Source organism: Lagenorhynchus albirostris, chromosome 8, assembly GCF_949774975.1.
Source record: "Lagenorhynchus albirostris chromosome 8, mLagAlb1.1, whole genome shotgun sequence".
Classification (NCBI taxonomy): domain Eukaryota; kingdom Metazoa; phylum Chordata; class Mammalia; order Artiodactyla; family Delphinidae; genus Lagenorhynchus; species Lagenorhynchus albirostris.
Window position 1 is genome coordinate 57,599,436 of NC_083102.1, and position 19,793 is coordinate 57,619,228.

Genomic DNA, 19,793 nt, shown 5'->3' on the forward strand with positions numbered 1-19,793 from the left:
AAAAAAAAAAAAAAAGAACCATGCTACATGTAAAAAGTACATGTAGCTCCTGCCCTCACAGAACTTACAGTCTAATAGACATATGGATCAGTAAACATTCATTCATTCATTCAACAATTTTTTTTTTTTTTTTTTTGTGGTACACGGGCCTCTCACTGTTGTAGCCTCTCCCGTTGCAGAGCACAGGCTCCGGACGCGCAGGCTCAGTGGCCATGGCTCACGGGCCCAGCCGCTCCACGGCATGTGGGATCTTCCCGGACCGGGGCACGAATTCATGTCCCCTGCATCGGCAGGCGGACTCTCAACCACTGCGCCACCAGGGAAGCCCCATTTAACAATTTTTAAAATTCATTTAACAAATATTTGATACTTACTATGTGCTAGATATTATGCTGGGGGATATAGTGGTGACCAAATCAGACATGGTCCCTGCCCTCACAGAGCCTATATTCTTCTGTTAGAGATAGTAATCATATAATCACCATGTAATTATAAATAGAAGTACATGATGCTACAAGGGAATATAATACAGGATATGATCTAGTTAGAGTTGGAGTGAAGGTAGTTAGGGTTCAGAGATGATTTCCCTCATAAAATTAGGCTGAGAATGGAGGAATGAAGGCAGGCAGTGAGAACTTAGGCCCTGTGGTAGAAAAGAGCATATTCACATTCCAGGAACTTAATGAAGGCCATTGGGGCTAGGGCTCAGAGACCCAGGGTCGAGAGAAGTATGTCGCAGTGCCTAGGAGGTGGGCAGAGGCTAGGGGCAACCCAAATCAGATTTACCTTTTACAGAGATACCTCTGGTTGCAGGTAATCATAAGGTATTGTGATTAGTGTAGTGATGGTCAAGTACAGGATACTTTGGAAACACATGGGATTTCTTCATAACCCATCTTGATACCAGGGCAGGGTTCTTGGAGAAAGTATGTCTAAGCCGAGGCCTAAAAAATGAGTAGTTCAACAAAGAGGAACAGGGAGGATTTCTGGAGGATCTTGTTTTAGGTTTTAAGTTCTCTTCAATGAAGAAGCTATTTTATCCCTCTTAAACCTCTATATAGTCAGTAGAACCAAGCATATGACAGACTCTCCAAACACAATTGATAATGACATTTTAAACATTGTACTATATTCATATAACATTTTCATGACTTCTGCAGACAACCAGATATAACACTTTGTATATCATATCTGATGTCATTTTTGTAATGACATGAAAGGAAGGGGGTTGTTCCACTAACAGTGCACTAATACCGAACAATATAAGGGGAGCTAAGGAAGAGAGTGACTGCACATAGAATAACACTAACACAAGCACTCCTGAGCACTCCTGAGCCTTACCACCTCTTCTCCTAGTCACCCCACATGCTCATCTTTCCTTAGTTATTTTTTTCCCACGTTTACATTGCTGCCAGTAGAAGGAGACTTTGGAAGAGAGCAAAAAGATGGGGGTGGGCGGCTCCTAAAAAAGCAAATACTTTATGGATTAGTACATTAATACAAAATTGTATTATGGAATTTTATTAAGTTTTGCTACATAAATACATCATTTTCTACACAAAGGGCTTCAAGATGAGTTTATGTTTTTTCTGATATACATAAAATAAAACTGTTCAGCCATGTACTATGTAAAACCTGCACTTGTTTGCAGTATACAGACCACATGCTGAGAAATCCAGTTAGAGTAGACTCTGGATCAAAAATAACTTGAGGGGCTTCCCTGTCCTGCCGATGCAGGGGACACGGGTTCGTGCCCCAGTCCGGGGGGATCCCACATGCCATGGAGCGGCTGGGCCCGTGAGCCATGGCCGCTGAGCCTGCGTGTCCGGAGCCTGTGCTCCTCAATGGGAGGGGCCACAACAGTGAGAGGCCCACATACCGCAAAAAAAAATAACTTGAAAAAAAACATTTATCTGTTGAAGAAAACCATTGTGTCGATGTATCAAGTTCAATAACAAATAATAAAGTTATTACTTGAAAGAAAGCAAAATTATTTTAATAAGTGGATTATTAATATTTGCCTCTGTTTTTTCTTTAGATTTTAGCCTTCATCCTAATAAGGAATATCCCTGGATATGCCCGTTCAGTTTACAGTTCATTTTTTGCTTGGTTTGGAAAAATTTCACTAGAGGTTGGTACATTAATATTTTGGTCTGTCTTACACAACCAAGTGTTATATGCAGGTGTGTATGTGAATGAGTATATAGGTGTGTAAGTCTGACATTTTTTTTAATCAAAGCTATGTTATTTATGAAATTATAGGAAAGAAATTTAGAACTTCAACAGCAGTATTATAGAATGTAATGGCTAGACATTACATTATTTAAAGCCTTATTTAAATGGCTAGACACAGATGACTTTCAAATATTCTTTACATTGTCTTAAGCTTTCAAGTACAACAAGATGCTGAGATCAGAAGAGAAAAAAATGAAATAGATATAAATGAAATTTGTAAATAGACAAAAATGAAATCAAGTTGAGAGGATTTTGATTTGTTCATTCATAATTAAATATTATAGTACTGGAATTTAGTTTATTGATGCTTATAAAAAAATTCACTCTTACGATTGGAAGTTTGGGGAAAATTTTTAAACTCATTATTTTGTGTGCAATACCTAATACGAAATTATCTACAGAATCCGTTTAAAGTAGGTTATGAAATACATTCTGAGTATTCTGAGTTTTATTATTTGAAATAGAACATTTTAAAACAGAAGAATTCATACTATAATCATAAAAGGTACATTTTAGAGTTACAATATTTATTAAGTTGTCTTTAAAATTGGGAAAATTTCTCTGTGATTGTTATACACACACACACACACATACATTCTTTTTCAGATTTTCTTCTCTTATAGGTTATTAAAAAATATTTAGTATAGCTCCTTTTGCTATTTAGTAGGTCCTTGTTGGTTATCTATTTTATATATAGTAGTGTGTTAATCCTAATCCTAACCTCCTAATTTATCACTCCACCCCCTTTCCCCTTTGGTAACCATAAGTTTGTTTTCTATATCTGTGAATCTCTTTCTGTTTTGAAAATAAGTTCTTTTTTTTTTTTTTTAAGATTCCACATATAAGTGATATATGATGCTTGTCTTTCTCTGTCTGGCTTACTTCACTTAGTATAATAATCTCTAGGTCCATCCATGTTGCTGCATATGGCATTATTTCATCCTTTTTTATGACTAATATTCCACTATACACATACACACACACACACACACACACACACACTGCATCTTCTTATCCATTCACCTGTTGACGGACATTTAGGTTGCTTCCATGTCTTGGCTATTGCAAACAGTGCTGCAATGAACTTTGGGGTGGGTGTATCTTCTCTGGTTTTCTGCAGATATAGGCTGAGGAGTGGGATTGCAGGATCATATGGGTCCTTGAAAAGAATGTGTAGTCTGCTTTTTGGGGATGTAATGTCCTGAAAATATCAATTAAGTCTAAGTGTTCTATTGTATCACTTAGGATCTCTGTTGCCTTATTGATTTTTTGTCTCGAAGATCTGTCCATTGATATGCGTGGGGTGTTAAAGTCTCCTACTATTATTGTATTCCCTTCGATTTCTCCCTTTATGTCTGTTAGTATTTGTTTTATGTATTTGAGTGTTCCTATATTGGGTGCATATATGACAAGTGTAATATCCTCTCCTTGATCCTTTTATCATTATATGCTGTCTTTCTTTATCTTTATGTCCTTTGTTTTAAAGCCTTTTTTGTCTCATATGAGTATTGCAACCCCTGCTCTCTTCTCATTTCTGTTTGCATGAAATATCTTTTTCCATCCCCTCACTTTCAATCTATGAGTGTCCTTTGCCCAAGAGTGGGTCTCTTGTAGACAGCATATTGTAGGCTCTTCTTTTTTTATCCAACCTGCCACTCTGTGTCTTGATTAGAGCATTTAGTCCATTAACATTTAAGGTAATTATTGATAGATACATATTTATTGCCATTTTAAACTTTGTTTTCTTGTTGGTTTTACATTTCTTCTTTGTCCCGTTCTTTTTCTTTTTGTGGTTTGATGGTTTTCTTTTGTATACTTATGTTCTCTTCTTTTTGTTTTTTCTGAATCTGTTGTATGTTTTTGATTTGCTATTGTGCTGTTTCTCAAGTATGTTAACCCCTTCCTGTATCTACTTGCTTTAGACAGGTAGCCATATAGGCTCAAACACATTATAAAAAAAAAAGTCTACATTTTCATACTGTCCTCCACCACATTTTATGATTTTGATGTTCTCTCTTACATCTTCATGTTCATCCTTTTGCTGCTCATTGTGGTTATCATCGCTTTCTCAGAAATTTTTTAATTTTTTTTTAAATCTGTGTACAGGCTTATTTAAGAGATTTACTTTCCAATTGTGATTATTTCTTTCCTATAGATTCTTACTTCTTTTCCATTTAGAGAAGACCTTTCAATATTTCCTTTAGGATAGGTATAGTATTGCTGTATTCTTTTCATTTTTGCTTGTCTGAGAAATTCTTTATCTCTCCTTTTATTCTAAATGATGATCTTGCTGGGTAGAATATCCTAGGTTGCAGATTTTTCCCTTTCAGGACTTTCAATATACCTTGCCACTCCCTTCTGGCCTGCAACATTTCTGCAGAGAAATCAGCTGATAGCCTTTTGGGTGTTCCCTTGTAATTAACTCTTTGTTTTTCTCTTACTGCCTTTAGAATCCTCTCTTTAACTTTTGCTGTTTTAATTACATGTCTTGGTGTAGGTCTGTTTGGGTTTATCTTGTTCGGGACTGTTTGTGTTCCTGTACCTGGATATCTGCTTCCTTTTTTACGTTTGGGAAATTTTCAGCCATGATTTCTGAAAATTTTCAGAATACATTCAATACAAATACATTTTCAATCCCCTTTTCTCTTTCTTCTCCTTCTGGGATCCCTATTATGTGTGGATTGGCATGCTTTATATTATCCCGTAGGTCTCTTATATTGCTTTCATTTTTTTTCATTTGGCTTTCTGTCTGCTGTTCTAATTGGGTGATTTCCATTATTCTGTCTTCCAGATCACTTATTCTGTCTTCTGCATTATTCATTCTGCTCTTCATTGCCTTTAGCTCAGCTTTTGTCTCTGCAAATGAATTTTCTAATTTGCCTTGTCTCCTCCTTTTAGTTTCGAATTCCTTTTTACAGTACTCTGCATTTCTGTTGGTAGCCTTTCTTAATTCCTTCAGTATTTTCATTATCTCCTTTTTGAACTCAGAGTGTGTTTAAATGAAGAGGTCTATTGTATTGCTTGTTCTTTCAGGGGAATTCTCTTGATCTTTTAATTGGGAGTGGTTCCTCTGCTTCTTCATTTTACATATATTTCTCTTGCTCTATGAATTTAGGAGAAACAATTATATGCTGTGGTCTTGGAGGGCTGTTTTTATGTGGGAACATCCCTTTGTAGCCTGCATGGGTTTAATATTTTTTGGTACAAGGGCTCTTTTCAGTATGGATGCCTGCTGTCTCTTTCCTCAGTGTATGCTGGCCATTATCCCTTTGACAGGAGGTGTGACTGATGTTGTGGTGACCAGAGCCTGCACTGGATATTCAGTGGGCCTCCTCTTTGCTCTGTGGTTGCTACAGCCCTGTTTGGGACAAGGTCTACTCCCTAGTTGTTGGGAGTAGAAGCCCCCAGATCCTTTTCTGACCTGCATTTCTGAGCTACAGTGCAAGATAGTCAGGATTGGAGCACTCCCACTGGGACAGGAGCCACTGAGTTTTCCTCCACGGCTGCTGGAGCTGTTCACCAGTGAATGTGCTCTGTTGTGTTACCTTTCACCTACTGTACGGGCTCACAGAGTAAACTGTTGTTGGTGCTGCCCTTGGCCCCTCCTCAATGCTGGGAATACAAGCAATCAGCCCTGGTGTCCCACAGGTGTTGTTTTCACAAGGCCACCAGTGCAGATTGACTGAAGTTAGGTCCCAGGACCACAGTACTCGCACATATGAATCCACTGTGGGAGCTATGGAGGCAGTTCACACCCTGGCCTGGCCAAGCCCTCACGCCCACACACCCACAAAGCCCACAGCTGCTAAGGCCAGATACCTCCCAGCCACAGGGCACCTGTTATCTGTTCAGATGTCCCGCAGGCACTGAACTTACAAAGCCAGCGGCAGAGGTGTTAATCCATGGCTCACACAGCCATGGGGAGAGATTTCAGCCCTGCTTTCTGAGTTGCATGGCCCCTGGGGCTCAGCTGTGGTTTCAGCCCCACCTCTGCTTGTGGGCAACACAGTGACATCTCCTCCCAGGGCCTGCCAAGGTGGCGGTTGGTGTGGGAGCCTGCCAAGGCAACGGCGGCTGAGGCACGCTCTCCTGGAGGCCAATAAGGTGAGGCAGGGGCCAGCACATGAGCTGCTATGGTGGCCCCATCCTTCACGCACCACTTAACAATAGCCCTTTGTTTCTATGGCAGGCCCAAGCATCTTCCTCGAACACCCACTACTGCAGCCTTACCACACTCCAGCCCCTTCAGGCTGTCTCCGTGCAGCCAACCCCAGTCCTCTCCCAAGGTCTACCTCATTGCAGTTTTGATTTGCATTTCTCTAATTGTGATGTTAAGCATCTTTTCATATGCTTTTTGGCCATCTGTAAGTCTTCTTTGGAGAAACATCTATTTAGATCTTCCCATTTTTTCATTGGGTCATTTATGGGTTTTTTAAAAATTTTTATTGGAGTATATTTGATTTACAATGTTAGTTTCAGGGGTACAGCAAAGTGAATCAGTTATACATATACATATATCCACTCTTTTTTAGATTCTTTTTCTATACAGGCCATTACAGAGTATTGAGTAGAGTTCCCTGTGCTATACAGTAGGTCCTTATCAGTTATCTATTTTATATATAGTAGTGTGTGTACGTCAACACCAATCTTCCAATTTATCCCGATGCCTCCCTTGCCCCTGGTAACTATAAGTTTGTTTTCTACATCTGTAACTCTATTTCCGTTTTATAGATTAAGTTCATTTGTACCCTTTTTTTTAGATTCCACATATAAGGGATATCATATATTTGTCTTTGTCTGACTTACTTCACTCTGTATGACAGTCTCTAGGTCCATCCATGTTGCAGCAAGTGGCATTATTTCATTCTTTTTCATGGCTGAGTAATATTCCATTGTATATATGTACCACATCTTCTTTATCCATTCCTCTGTTGCTGGGCATTTAGGTTGCTTCCATGTCCTGCCTGTTCTAAATAGTGCTGCAGTGAACCTTGGGGTGCATGTATCTTTTTGAATTATGGTTTTCTGCAGATATATGCCCAGGAGTGGGATTGCTGGATCATATGGTAGCCCTACTTTTAGTTTTTTAAGGAACCTTCATACTGTTCTCCATAGTGGCTGTACCAGTTTACATTCCCACCAACAGAGTAGGAGGGTTACCTTTTCTCCACACCCTGTCTAAGCATTTGTTTATAGATTTTTTGATGATGGTCTTTAATAATGAATGATGTTGAGCATCTTTTCATGTGCTTTTTAGCCATCTGTATGTCTTTTTCGGAGAAATGTGTATTTAGATCTTCTGCCCATATTTTGATTGGATTGTTTGTTTTTCTGATATGGAGCTCCATGAGCTGTTGGTATATTTTGGAGATTAATCCCTTGTTGGTTGCTTCATTTGCAAATATTTTCTCCCATTCTGTTGGTAGTCTTTTTATTTTGTTTATGGTTTCCTTTGCTGTGCAAAAGCTTTTAAGTTTCATTAGGTCCCATTTGTTTATTTTTGGTGTTATTTTAATTACTCTAGGAGGTGGGTCAAAAAAGATCTTGCTGCAATTTATGTCAAAGAGTGTTCTCCCTATGTTTTCCTCTAAGAGTTTTATAGTATGTGGTCTTACATTTAGGTCTTTAATCCATCTTGAGTTTATTTTTGTGTATGGTGTTAGGGAGTGTTCTAATTTCATTCTTTTACATGTAGCCATTCAGTTTTCTCAGCACCACTTATTGAAGAGGCTGTCTTTTCTCCATTGTATATTCTTGCCTCCTTTGTCATAGATTAGGTGACCATAGGTATGTGGGTTTATCTCTGGACTGTCGATCCTGTTCCATTGATCTATATTTCTATTTTTGTGCCACTGTCATACTGTTTTTTTATGGGACTTTTTTTTTTTTTTTTGGCTGCAATGTGTCTTTGTTGCTATGCATGGGCTTTCTCTACTTGTGGCGAGCGGGGGCCACTCTGTTGCGGTGCATCAGCTTCTTGTTGCAGTGTCTTTTGTTGTGGAGCACAGGCTCTAGGCACACAGGCTTCAATAGTTGTGGCATGCAGGCTCAGTAGCACGGGCTTAGTTGCTCCGCAGCATGTGGGATCTTCCTGGACCAGGGCTCAAACCCGTGTCCCCTGCATTGGCAGGTGGATTCTTAACCACTGCACCACCAGGGAGGTCCCTATCATACCATTTTGATTACTGTAGCTTTGTAGTATAGTCTGAAGTCACAGAGCCTGATTCCTCCAGTTCCATTTTTCTTTTTCAAGATTGCTTTCACTATTTGGGTTCTTTTGTGTTTCCATACAAATTGTAAAATTTGTCTAATTCTGTGAAAAATGCCATTGGTGATTTGATAGGGATTGCATTGAATCTGTAGATTCCTTTGGGTAGTATAGTCATTTTCACAATATCTGTTCTTCCAATCCAAGAATATGGTATATCTCTCCATCTGTTTGTGTCATCTTTGATTTCTTTCATCAGTATCTTAGAGTTTTCGAAGTGCAGATCTTTTACCTCCTTGGGTAGGTTTGTTTCTAGATATTTTATTTTATTTTATTTATTTTTTTTTTTTGCGGTACATGGGCCTCTCACTGTTGTGGCCTCTCCCGTTGCGGAGCACAGGCTCTGGACGTGCAGGCTCGGCGGCCATGGCTCACGGGCCCAGCCACTCCACGGCATGTGGGATCTTCCCAGACCGGGGCACGAACCGGCATCCCCTGCATCGGCAGGCGGACTCTCAACCACTGCGCCACCGGGGAAGTCCTAATTTTATTCTTTTTGATGCAATGGTAAATGGGATTGTTTCCTTGATTTCTCTTTATGATCGTCCATTGTTAGTGTATAGGAATGCAGCAGATTTCTGTGTATTAATTTTGCATCCTGCAACTTTACCAGATTTATTGATGATCTCTAGTAGTTTTCTGGTAGCATCTTTAGGTTTTTCTATGTATAGTATCATGTCATCTGCAAACAGTGACAGTTTTACTTCTTTTCCAACTTGCATTCCTTTTCTTTCTTTTTCTTCTCTGATTGCCATGGCTAGGACTTCCAAAACTATGTTGAGTAATAGTGGTGAGAGTGGACATCCTTGTCTTATTCCTGATCTTAGAGGAAATTCTTTCAGTTTTTCACCATTGAGAATGATGTTTGCTTTGGGTTTGTCATATATAGCCTTTATTATGTTGAGGTAGGTTCCCTCTATGCTGACTTTCTGTAGAGTTTTATCATAAATCAGTGTTAAATTTTGTCAGAAGCTTTTTCTTTTTCTGTATCTATTGAGATGATCATATGGTTTTTATTCCTAAGTTTGTTGATGTGGTGTATCACAGTGATTTGCAGATATTGAAAAGTCTTTGCATCCCTGGGATAAATCCTACTTGATCATGGTATGTTCCTTTTAATGTGTTGTTGCATTCTGTTTGCTAGTATTTTATTGAGGATTTTTGTGTCTACGTTCATCAGCAATATTGGTCTGTAATTTTCTCTTTGTTATATCTTTTTCTGGTTTTGGTATCAGGGTGATGGTGGCCTCATAGAATGAGCTTGGGAGTGTACCTTCCTCTGTGATTTTTTGGAAGAGTTTTAGAAGGATAGATATTAAGTCTTCTCTAAATGTTTGCTAGAATTCTGTGAAGCCATCTGGTCCTGGACTTCTGTTTGTTGGAAGATTTTTAATCACAGTTACATTTTCAGTGCTTGTGATTGGTCTGTTCATATTTTCTATTTCTTCCTGGTTCAGTCTTGGAAGGTTGTACCTTTCTAATAATTTTTCCATTTCTTCTAGGTTGTCCATTTTATTGACGTATAGTTGCTTTTAGTAGTCTCTTATGAACCTTTGTATTTCTGTGGTGTCTGTTGTCATTTCTCCTTTTTCATTTCCAATTTTACTAATTTGAGTACTCTCCTGTTTTTTCTTGATGAGTCTGGCTAAAAGTTTATCAATTTTGTTTATCTTCTCAAAGAACCAGCTTTTACTTTCATTGATTTTTGCTATTGTTTTCTTTGTCTCTATTTCACTTATTTCTGCTCTGATCTTTATGATTTCTTTCCTTCTGCTAACTTTGGGTTTTGTTTGTTCTTCTTTCTCTAATTGCTTTAGGTGTAAGGTTAGGTTGTTTGAGATTTTTCTTGATTCTTGAGGTAAGACTGTATTGCTTTAAACGTCCCTCTTAGAACTGCTACATCCCATAGGTTTTGGATCGTCTTTTTCCGTTCTCATTTGTCTTTAGGTATTTTTTGATTTCCTCTTTCGTTTCTTCAGTGATCCATTGGTTATTTAGTAACATTCTTTAGCCTCCATGTGTTTGTGTTTTTTACAGTTTTTTTTCCTATAATTGATTCCTAATTTCATAGCATTGTGGTCAGAAAAGGTGCTTGATATGACTTCAGTTTTCTTAAATTTACCAAGGCTTGATTTGTGACCCAAGATATGATCTATCCTGGAGAATGTTCCATGAGCACTTGAGAAGGAAGTGTATTCTGCTGCTTTCGAATGGAATGTTCTATAAATATCAATTACATTTATCTGGTCTAATGTGTCATTTAAGGTTCGTGTTTCCTTATTAATTTTCTGTTTGGATAATCTGTCCATTGGTGTAAGTGGGGTGTTAAAGTCCCCCACTATTATTGTGTTACTGTCATTTTCCCCTTTTATGGCTGATAGCATTTGCCTTACATATTGAGGGGTCCTATACTGGGTACATATATATTTAGAATTGTTCTATCTTCTTCTTGGCTTGATCCCTTGATCATTATGTAGTGTCCTTCCTTGTCTCTTGTAACTGTCTTTGAAGTCTACTTTGATATGAGTATTGCTACTCCAGCTTTCTTTTGATTTCCATTTGCATATCTTTTTCCATCCCCTTACTTTCAGTCTGTATGTTCCTTAGGTCTGAAGTGGGTCTCTTGTAGGTAGCATATGTATGGGTCTTGTTTTTGTATGCATTCTACCACTCTATGTCTTTTGGTTGGAGCATTTAATCCATTTACATTTGAGGTAATAATTGATTTAATTATTTTACATTTAAGGTAATTATTGATAATGATATGTACATTCCTATTTCCATTTTCTTAATTGTTTTGGGTTTGTTTTAATTGGTCTTTTTTCTTCCCTTCCTCATTTTTTCTCTTATGTTTTCTGCCTTGAGAAGCTCCTTTAGCATTTGTTGTAAAGCTGGTCTGGTGATGCTGAATTCTCTTAGCTTTTGCTTGTCTGTAAAGCTTTCGATTTCTCTGTCAAATCTGAATGAGGACCTTGCTAGGTAGAGTATTCTTGGTTGTAGATTTTTCCCTTTCATCACGTTAAATATATCATGCCACTCCCTTCTGGCCTGCAGAGTTTCTGCCGAAAAATCAGCTGATAACCTTATAGGGATGCCCTTGTATATTATTTATTGCTTTTCCTTTGTTGCTTTTAATACTTTTTCTTTGTATTTAATATTTGTTAGTTTGATTAATATTTGTCTTGGAGTGTTCCCCCTTGGGTTTATCCTGTACAGGTCTCTCTGCGCTTCCTGGACTTGGGTGACTGTTTCCCATGTTAGAGAAGTCATTCTTTGTTTTTTGATATTGAGCTGTATGAGCTGGCTGTGTATTTTGGAGATTAATCACTTGTCAGTCACATTGTTTGCAAATATTTTCTCCAATTCTACAGGTTGTCTTTTCATTTGGTGTATGGTTTCCTTTGCTGTGCAAAAGCATTTATTTAATTCAGTCCCATTTGTTTATTTTTATTTCCATTACTGTAGGAGACAGATCCAAAAAGATCTTGCTGTGATATATGTCAAACAGTGTCCTGCCTGTATTTTCCACTAAGAGTTTTATAGTATACGGTCTTACATTTAGGTCTTTAATCCATTTTGGGTTTGTTTTTGTACATGATGTTAGAGAATGTTTTAATTTCATTCTTTTACATGTAGCTGTCCAGTTTTCCCAGCACCACTTACTGAAGAGACTGTCTTTTCTCCATTGTATATTCTTGCCTCCTTTGTTGTAGATTAATTTACCATAGGTGTGTGGGTTTATTTCTGGGATTTTTATCCTGTTCCATTGATCTGTATTTCTGTTTTTGTGCCAGTACCATACTGTTTTTATGACTGTAGCATTATAGTATAGTCTGAAGTCAGGGATCCTGATTCCTCCAGCTCCATTTTCTTTCTCAAGATTGCTTTCGCTATTTGAGGTCCTTTGTGTTTCCATACAAATTTTAACATTTTTTTGTCCTAGATCTGTAAAACATGCCATTGGTAACTTGATAGGTATTGCATCGAATCTGTAGATTACCTTGGGTAGTATAGGCATTTTAACAATATTGATTCTTCTAATCCAAGAACACAGTATATCTTTCTATCTGTGTGTGTCATCTTCGATTTCTTTCATCAGCATCTTATAGTTTTCAATATACAGATGTTTTGCCTCCCTAGGTTGGTTTATTCCTAGCTATTTTATTCTTTTTGTTGCAGTAGTAAATGAGATAGTTTCCTTAATTTCTCTTTCTCATCTTTTGTTGTTAGAGCATAGGAATGCAAGAGATTTCTGTGTATTAATTTTGTATTCTGCAACTTTACTGAATTCATGGATGAGCTCTAGTAGTTTTCTGGTAGCATCTTTAGGATTTTCTATGTATACTCTCATGTCCTCCCCAAACAGGGACAGCTTTACTTCTTCTTTACCAATTTGGATCCCTTATTTCTTTCTCTTCTCATTGCCATGGCTAGAACTTCCAAAACTATGTTGAATAAAAGTGCTGATAGTGGACATCCTTTTCTTGTTTCTGATCTTACAGGAAATGCTTTCAGCTTTTCACCTTTGCCAATGAGGTTAGCTGTGGGTTTGTCATATATGGCTTTTATTATGTTGAGGTAGATTTCCTCTATGCCCCCTTTCTGGAGAGTTTTTTAATCATAAATGGATGGTGAATTTTATCAAAAGCTGTTTCTGCAGCTGCTGAGATGATCATATGGTTTTTATTTTTCAATTTGTTAATGTGGTATATCACACTGATTGATTTACGGATATCAAAGACTCCTCGCCTCCCTGAGATAAATCCCAACCTGATCATGATTCTGTGATCCTTTTAATGTATTGCTGGATTTGATTTGGTAATATTTTGTTGAGTATTTTTTTGTCTTTGTTCATCACTTGTGTTGGCCTGTAATTTTCTTTTTTTGTGGTGTCTTTGTCTGGTTTTGGTATCAGGGTGATGGTAGCCTCATAGAATGAGTTTGGAAGTGTTCCTTCCTCTGCAATTTTTTGGAATAGTTTCAGAAGGATAGGTGTTAAATGTTTGCTAGAATTCTGTGAAGCCACGTGGTCCTGGACTTCTATTTGTTGAGAATTTTTAAATCACAGTTTCAATTTCAGTGCTTGTGATTTGTCTGGTCATATTTTCCATTTCTTCCTGGTTCAGTTTTAGGAAATTGTACCTTTCTAAGAATTTGTCCATTTCTTCTAGGTGGTCCATTTTATTGGCATATAGTTATTTGTAGTAGTCTCTTCTGATCTTTTGTATTTCTGTGATGTCCATTGTAACTTCTCCTTTCTCATTTCTAATTTTATTGATTTGAGCCCTCCCTTTTTTCTTGGTGAGTCTAGCTAAAGGTTTATCACTTTTGTTTATCTTTTTAAAGAACCAGCTTCTATGTCATTGATTTTTTTCTATTATTTTCTTCATCTCTATTTCATTTATTTCTGCTCTGATCTTTATGATTTCTTTCTTTCTTCTAACTTTGGGTTTTGTTTTGTTCTTTCTCTAGTTGCTTCAAGTGTAAAGTTAGGTTGTTTGAGATTTTTCTTTTTTCCTGAGGTAAGATTGTATTCCTATAAACTTCCCTCTTAGAACTGCTTTGTCTGCCTCCCACAGGTTTCGGATTGTTGTGTTTTCATTTTTCATTTGCCTCTAGGTATTTATTTCCTCTTTGATTTCTTCAGTGATCCATTGGTTGTTTAGTACCATATTGTTTAGCCTCCACATGTTTGTGTTTTTTACAGCTTTTTTCCTGTAATTGATTTTCTAATCTCATAGTGTTGTGGTCAGTAAAGATGCTTGATATGATTTCAGTTTTTGTAAATTTACCCAGGCTTGCTTTGTGGTCCAGCATGTGATCTATGCTGGAGAATGTTCCATGTGCACTTGAAAAGAATGTGTATCCTACTGCTCTTTCGATTGGCACACCCTATAAATAGCATTTAAGTCCTTCTGGGCTAATGTGTCATTTAAGGCCTGTGTTTCCTTATTGATTTTCTGTCTGGATGATCTGTCCATTGATGTAAGTGGGGTGTTAAAGTCTCCCACTATTTTTGTGTTACTGTCAATTTCTCCTTTTATGTCTGTTAACGTTTTGCCTTGTATATTGAGGTGCTCCTGTGTTGGGTGCATATTACAGTTGTTCTGTCTTCTTCCTGGATTGATCCCTTGATCATTCTGTAGTGTCCTTCTTTGTCTCTTGTAACAGTCTTTATTTTAAAGTCTGTTTTGTCTGATATGAGTATTGCTATTGATTCCCATTTGTATGGAATACCTTTTTCCATCCCCTCACTTTCAGTTGTATGTGTCTCTAGGTCTGACATGGGTCTCTTGTAGACAGCATATATACTGGTCTTGTGTTTGCATCCATTCAGCCAATCTATGTCTTTGTTTGGAGCAATTACTCTGCTTACATTTAAGGTAATTATCAGTATGTATGTCCTTATTGCCATTATGTTTGTTTTGGATTTGTTTTTGTAGGTCTTTTTTCTTCCTTTCCTCATTTGTTCTCTTGTGATTTGATGCCTATTTTTATAGTGTTATGTTTGGATTTCTTTGTGTGTATATTATGGCTTTTTGGTTTGTGGTTACCATGAGGTTTTGATATACCTGTCTATACATGATTGTTTTAAGTTTCTGATATCTTAATATCAAATGCATTTCAAATATCCTGCATTACTTTTCTGTAGTTTCCTTCTCTCACAGTTACTGGTTTAGATATCATGTTCGTGTGTAGATGATTTCCTGTGTTTCCTGTATGTTTGCCTTTACTGCTGAGCTTTCCCATTTCATAATGTTCTTGTTTTAGTTGTGGCCTTTTCTGCCAAGAGAAGTTCCTTTAGCATTTGTTGTGAGGCCGGTTTGGTGGTGCTGAATTCTTTTACTTTTGCTTGTCTGTGGAGCTTTTGATTTCTCCATCTAATTTGAACTGAGGGCCTTGCTCGGTAGAGTAATTTTCATTGTATGTTTTTCCCTTTCATCACTTTATATTGTGCCACTCCCTTCTGGCCTAGAGTTTCTGCTGAAAAATCAGCTGATACTCCTGAGGGGATTCCCTTGTATGTTTTTTGTTGCTTTTTCCTTTTTTTTTTAATATTTTTTCATTATCTTTAATTTTTGTCAATTTGATTACTGTTGTCTCACCATGTTCCTCCTTGGGTTAATCCTGTATGGGTCTGTGAATTTCCTGGACTTGGGTGACTGTTTCCTTTCCCATGTTTGGGAATTTTTCAGCTATTATCTCTTCAAGTATTATCTCAGGTCCTTTCTCTCCCTCTTCTCCTTCTGGGACCCCTCTAATGCAAATGGTGGTGTGTTTGACATTGTCCCAGAGGTTTCTTAAACTGTACTCATTTTATTCTTTCTTCTTTATTTTGTTCCATGGCAATAATTTCCACCACTCTGTCTTCCAGCTCACTGATTCATTCCTCTGCCTCATTTATTGTACTATTGATTCCTTCTAGTGTATTTTTCATTGCAGTTATTGTATTCTTCGATTCTGTTTGGTTGTTCTTTATACTTTCTAATTCTTTGCTAAAAACTTCTTGTAACTTCTCACTCTGTACATCATTCTTTTCCCAAGTTACTGGATCGTCTTTACCATTATTACTCTGAACTCTTTCTTGGGTAGACTGGTTATTGCTACTTCACTTAGTTGTTATTCTGGGACTTTTATCTTGTTCCTTCATCTGGAACATATTCCTTTGCCATCTCATTTTAATTTCCTATTTGTGTTTTTATATATGTTGTAGTTTAGTTATGTTTCTTGACCTTGGAGAAGTGGCCCTCTATAGGGGATGTCCTGTATGTCCCAGCACTACACTCCCCTCTCGTCACCCAAGGGCCAGGGACCAGCTGGTCCCAGGGTAGTTCTGACCTGTTTTCGGACTCAGTTCCACAGGCTGCTGGATCATAATTTTCTTGCTTCTGGTGTCTCCCCTCTGGTGGGTTAGTCCAGTCTAGACGCTTGTGCAGGCTTCCTGGGGGGGGGGGGGCGAGGCCAGTGCCTTCCTTTGGTGGGTGGAGCCGGGTCTTGGCCCTCTTGTGGGCAGGGCCATGTCAAGGGGCGTGTCTAGAGGTGGCTGTGGGCTCAAGAAGTCTTTAGGCAGCCTGGCTGCTGGTGGGTGGGGCTGTGTTCCTGCCCTTTTGGTTTTTGGCCTGAGGTGTTCCAGCCCTGGAGCTTATAGGCAGTTGGGTGCAACCAGGTCTTAGTCAAAGGACCCAAGATGGCTGCCTCTAGCCAAAGTTCACGTAGGTCCCCGCTATGCCTGCCACCTTCCAAGACCAGCAGGTAATTCTGGCCCAGGCTCCTGTGGAGTCTCTGCTTTTGCCCTGGGTCTTGGTGTGCATCCTCCAAGAGTGAAGTCTTTGTTTCCCCCAATCCTGTGGAGCTCCTGCAGTTGAGCCCCACTGGCCTTCAAAGCCAATTGCTGTGGGTGCTCCTCCTCCCAATGCTGAACCTCTAGGCATGGTGTGGAGCTCAGAGCTCTCACTCCTGTGGGAAAACTTCTGTGATACAATTATTCTCCAGTTTGCGGTCCTCCCACCCAGGTGCTATGGGATTTGATTATATCATGAGACTGTCCCTCCTACTATCTCAGGTTTCTTCTTTATGTCTTTGGAAATAGAATATCTTGTTTTGGAAGATTCCAGTCTTTTTAATTTTTTGATGTTCTCCTGAGAGCAAGGTCCTTCTGCTCTGCCATCTTGTCTCTGAATGTCCTATTTTTTAAGTCTCCTTTAAAAGAGAGATTGTATAGAATTTAGCATTCTTCAGCATGTTGATATTTGTTGAAGTAGCTTAAGCATTTTCCTAATCTTTGATATTTTGAAGCAGTGTGATGGTAGAACCACATTTGTAATCACAATCAAAAGTAGTAATTGTGTCCTCTAATATGTATACTCACATAGAAGTTGAAATATACTTTTGAAACATTCAAATGCAATTCAAGACATTTGTCTGGTGCAGAACAAACATGAGGACATCTTAAAAAACATGCCATTTCCCATACATATACACATATACATAAGTATATTCACAAATATACATGTAGTACAGACGTGTACACACACACACACACACACACACACACACACAGTAATTCTTTATTTGGCGTCTGAATACAAAAGTCCATATATCATTGCATGATGTAGAAGACAGCTGACAAATGTTTTTAAAGTTACAAGGTTCCTGGTGGTTCATTTCTTGGGGACTTTGAAGCAGTGCTTCAGCAATTAGGAGTTCTGGACACTAGACGCTAGACTTTTCAAGGCCAACAGTGAAACATAATTAAGTGGTTTTGGAAAAGCCTTCTGACGTAATTATGCTATCATGTTTAAATTAGGAAAATCTGTAATATATTCATGGACCCTCTGAACATTTCTGACTTGACATATTTTTCCTTTCAGCTATTTATTTGTCAGTATCACATATGGCTGGCAGCAGACACAAGGGGTATCTTGGTACTCATACCTGGAAACCCTATGCTCAACATTATTGTCAGCACTTTCATATTTGTTTGTGTGGCACATGAAATTTCTCAGATCACTAATGATCTTGCACAGATTATTATTCCTAAAGATAACTCATCTCTGTTGAAAAGATTGGCATGTATAGCTGCATTTTTTTGTGGACTCCTCATCTTATCATCTGTTCAAGATAAATCAAGACATTAGGATACTAAAACCTTAAACTCTTCAGATTAACTTTGTGTCTACCTGGAGGAGAATAGCATCTATCTGAAGATACAAATGTATATGTAAATAAAAATTTGTGTGACAAGAAGATAGCTCAGTGACATCTGTTCAACATATGTGGTTGTATATTTTGGAAATGTACATATATGATGTGAAATACTGAAGAAAATTGAAGCAGAGTGCATTGTATAGGACTGCATGTGAAAAGTCTTTTCTACTGGATCTGTATTTCCTTTTATAAGTGATTTTAAGTTAACCTATGAAGGCAGGGAAATAATTACCTTTCCAGTAAAAAATACAGATAATTAGCTTAGTGACACCACTGAGTGTTTTGATATTTACTAAATTTGTGGTAATAAAATTGTATGCACCTATATTCATCATGGAACTTCCTATTTCGTTGAAAACTTTCTTACTCAAGAAAGACTGCAATATTGTTTTCTTATATGTGCAATGATGTGGAATGACAAACAGTATGTCTTCTGTGTTCATGTTCTGATTGTTATGTTTCCTGACATGAGTTTTCTTCCTAACTATGGTTTTCAGGTATATAAGCCTAAAATCTTTGTACACTTTGTCTCAAATTTGTTCTAGGCTCCATGACAGGGTTTTGTCATTGATACTGTTGTAGCTTTTTATAAAAAGGCCATTTTTTTCTTTCTAGTCCAAACATTCACCTGTTTCCTTTCTTTAAGCTATACCAGTGTAATCCCAGTTACCCTGTGGATCCATTGAATATGCTTTCCCCCATCTAATTTTGTATATTATTTCCAATGTTTGGAAGCTCTTTATAACCATTTTGGTATTTCCTATTACTCCCTCCTATTTTTAAAAAAATATTTATCAACCTAAACTTGTGCAGTGTAGTAAAGATTCAAGTTATGTGTGAGATGTATAACCATAAGTAGAATTTTAAGTAAACCGGTGACCTTGGGCAATGTATGTTTTTGGTTTTGTTACAAGCTAACTGTTAGAGGTATAAATTTATTTATCTGTTGTACAGATTTGATTATAAATTTTAATGTTTGAAAGATTGTATTTGTTTGCTGTTACTGTGTATGGGGTAAAATATTTTTGTTCATGGTATATGAAAATATGGAGTAATTTAAACAGTAAATAAACATTCTGTGGATGCTTATTTTTGTATTGTAAAGTATCAATTAAACTTTTTTTTTTAAAGCTGGATCCATTAATGCTTGGTTCAAATGTCTAATTCATTTCCTCAGCTTAAATTTACTTTTTCAATCTATTAGCATATATGGGTAAGTCACTGTGACAGTTAAAGAAGAATTTAGTTATCAGTGCTTCAGAGGATAATCTGCCTTTCTGCCCATGAGTTAAAACATTGTTTTATTAGTAATGTTAAAGTTTTTTTTTTTGTTTTTTTTGGGTTTTTTTTTTTGCAGTACGCGGGCCTCTCACTGTCATGGCCTCTCCCGTTGCGGAGCACAGACTCCGAACGCGCAGGCTCAGCAGCCATGGCTCACCGGCCTAGCCGCTCCGCGGCATGTGGGATCCTCCCAGACCAGGGCACAAACCCATGTGCCCTGCATCGGCAGGCGGACTCTCAACCACTGCGCCACCAGGGAAGCCCCCCATGTTAAAGATTTTTAAAATTTATTTCTTTAGCA

The 19,793-nt window shown here is 37.8% G+C and overlaps 1 protein-coding gene across 1 annotated transcript in view; it reads left to right on the top strand.

Moving 5' to 3' along the window:
* Nucleotides 1-19,338, top strand: part of CASD1 (CAS1 domain containing 1) — a 77,539-nt gene extending 58,201 nt beyond the window's left edge. Inside the window, exons 17-18 of the mRNA XM_060157049.1 lie at nucleotides 2,039-2,131; nucleotides 17,875-19,338. Of these exons, the coding sequence (XP_060013032.1) occupies nucleotides 2,039-2,131; nucleotides 17,875-18,141 (360 nt within the window). The 3' untranslated portion in view covers nucleotides 18,142-19,338. The remainder of the gene's footprint in view (nucleotides 1-2,038; nucleotides 2,132-17,874) is intronic.
* Nucleotides 19,339-19,793: the final 455 nt, after the last annotated feature.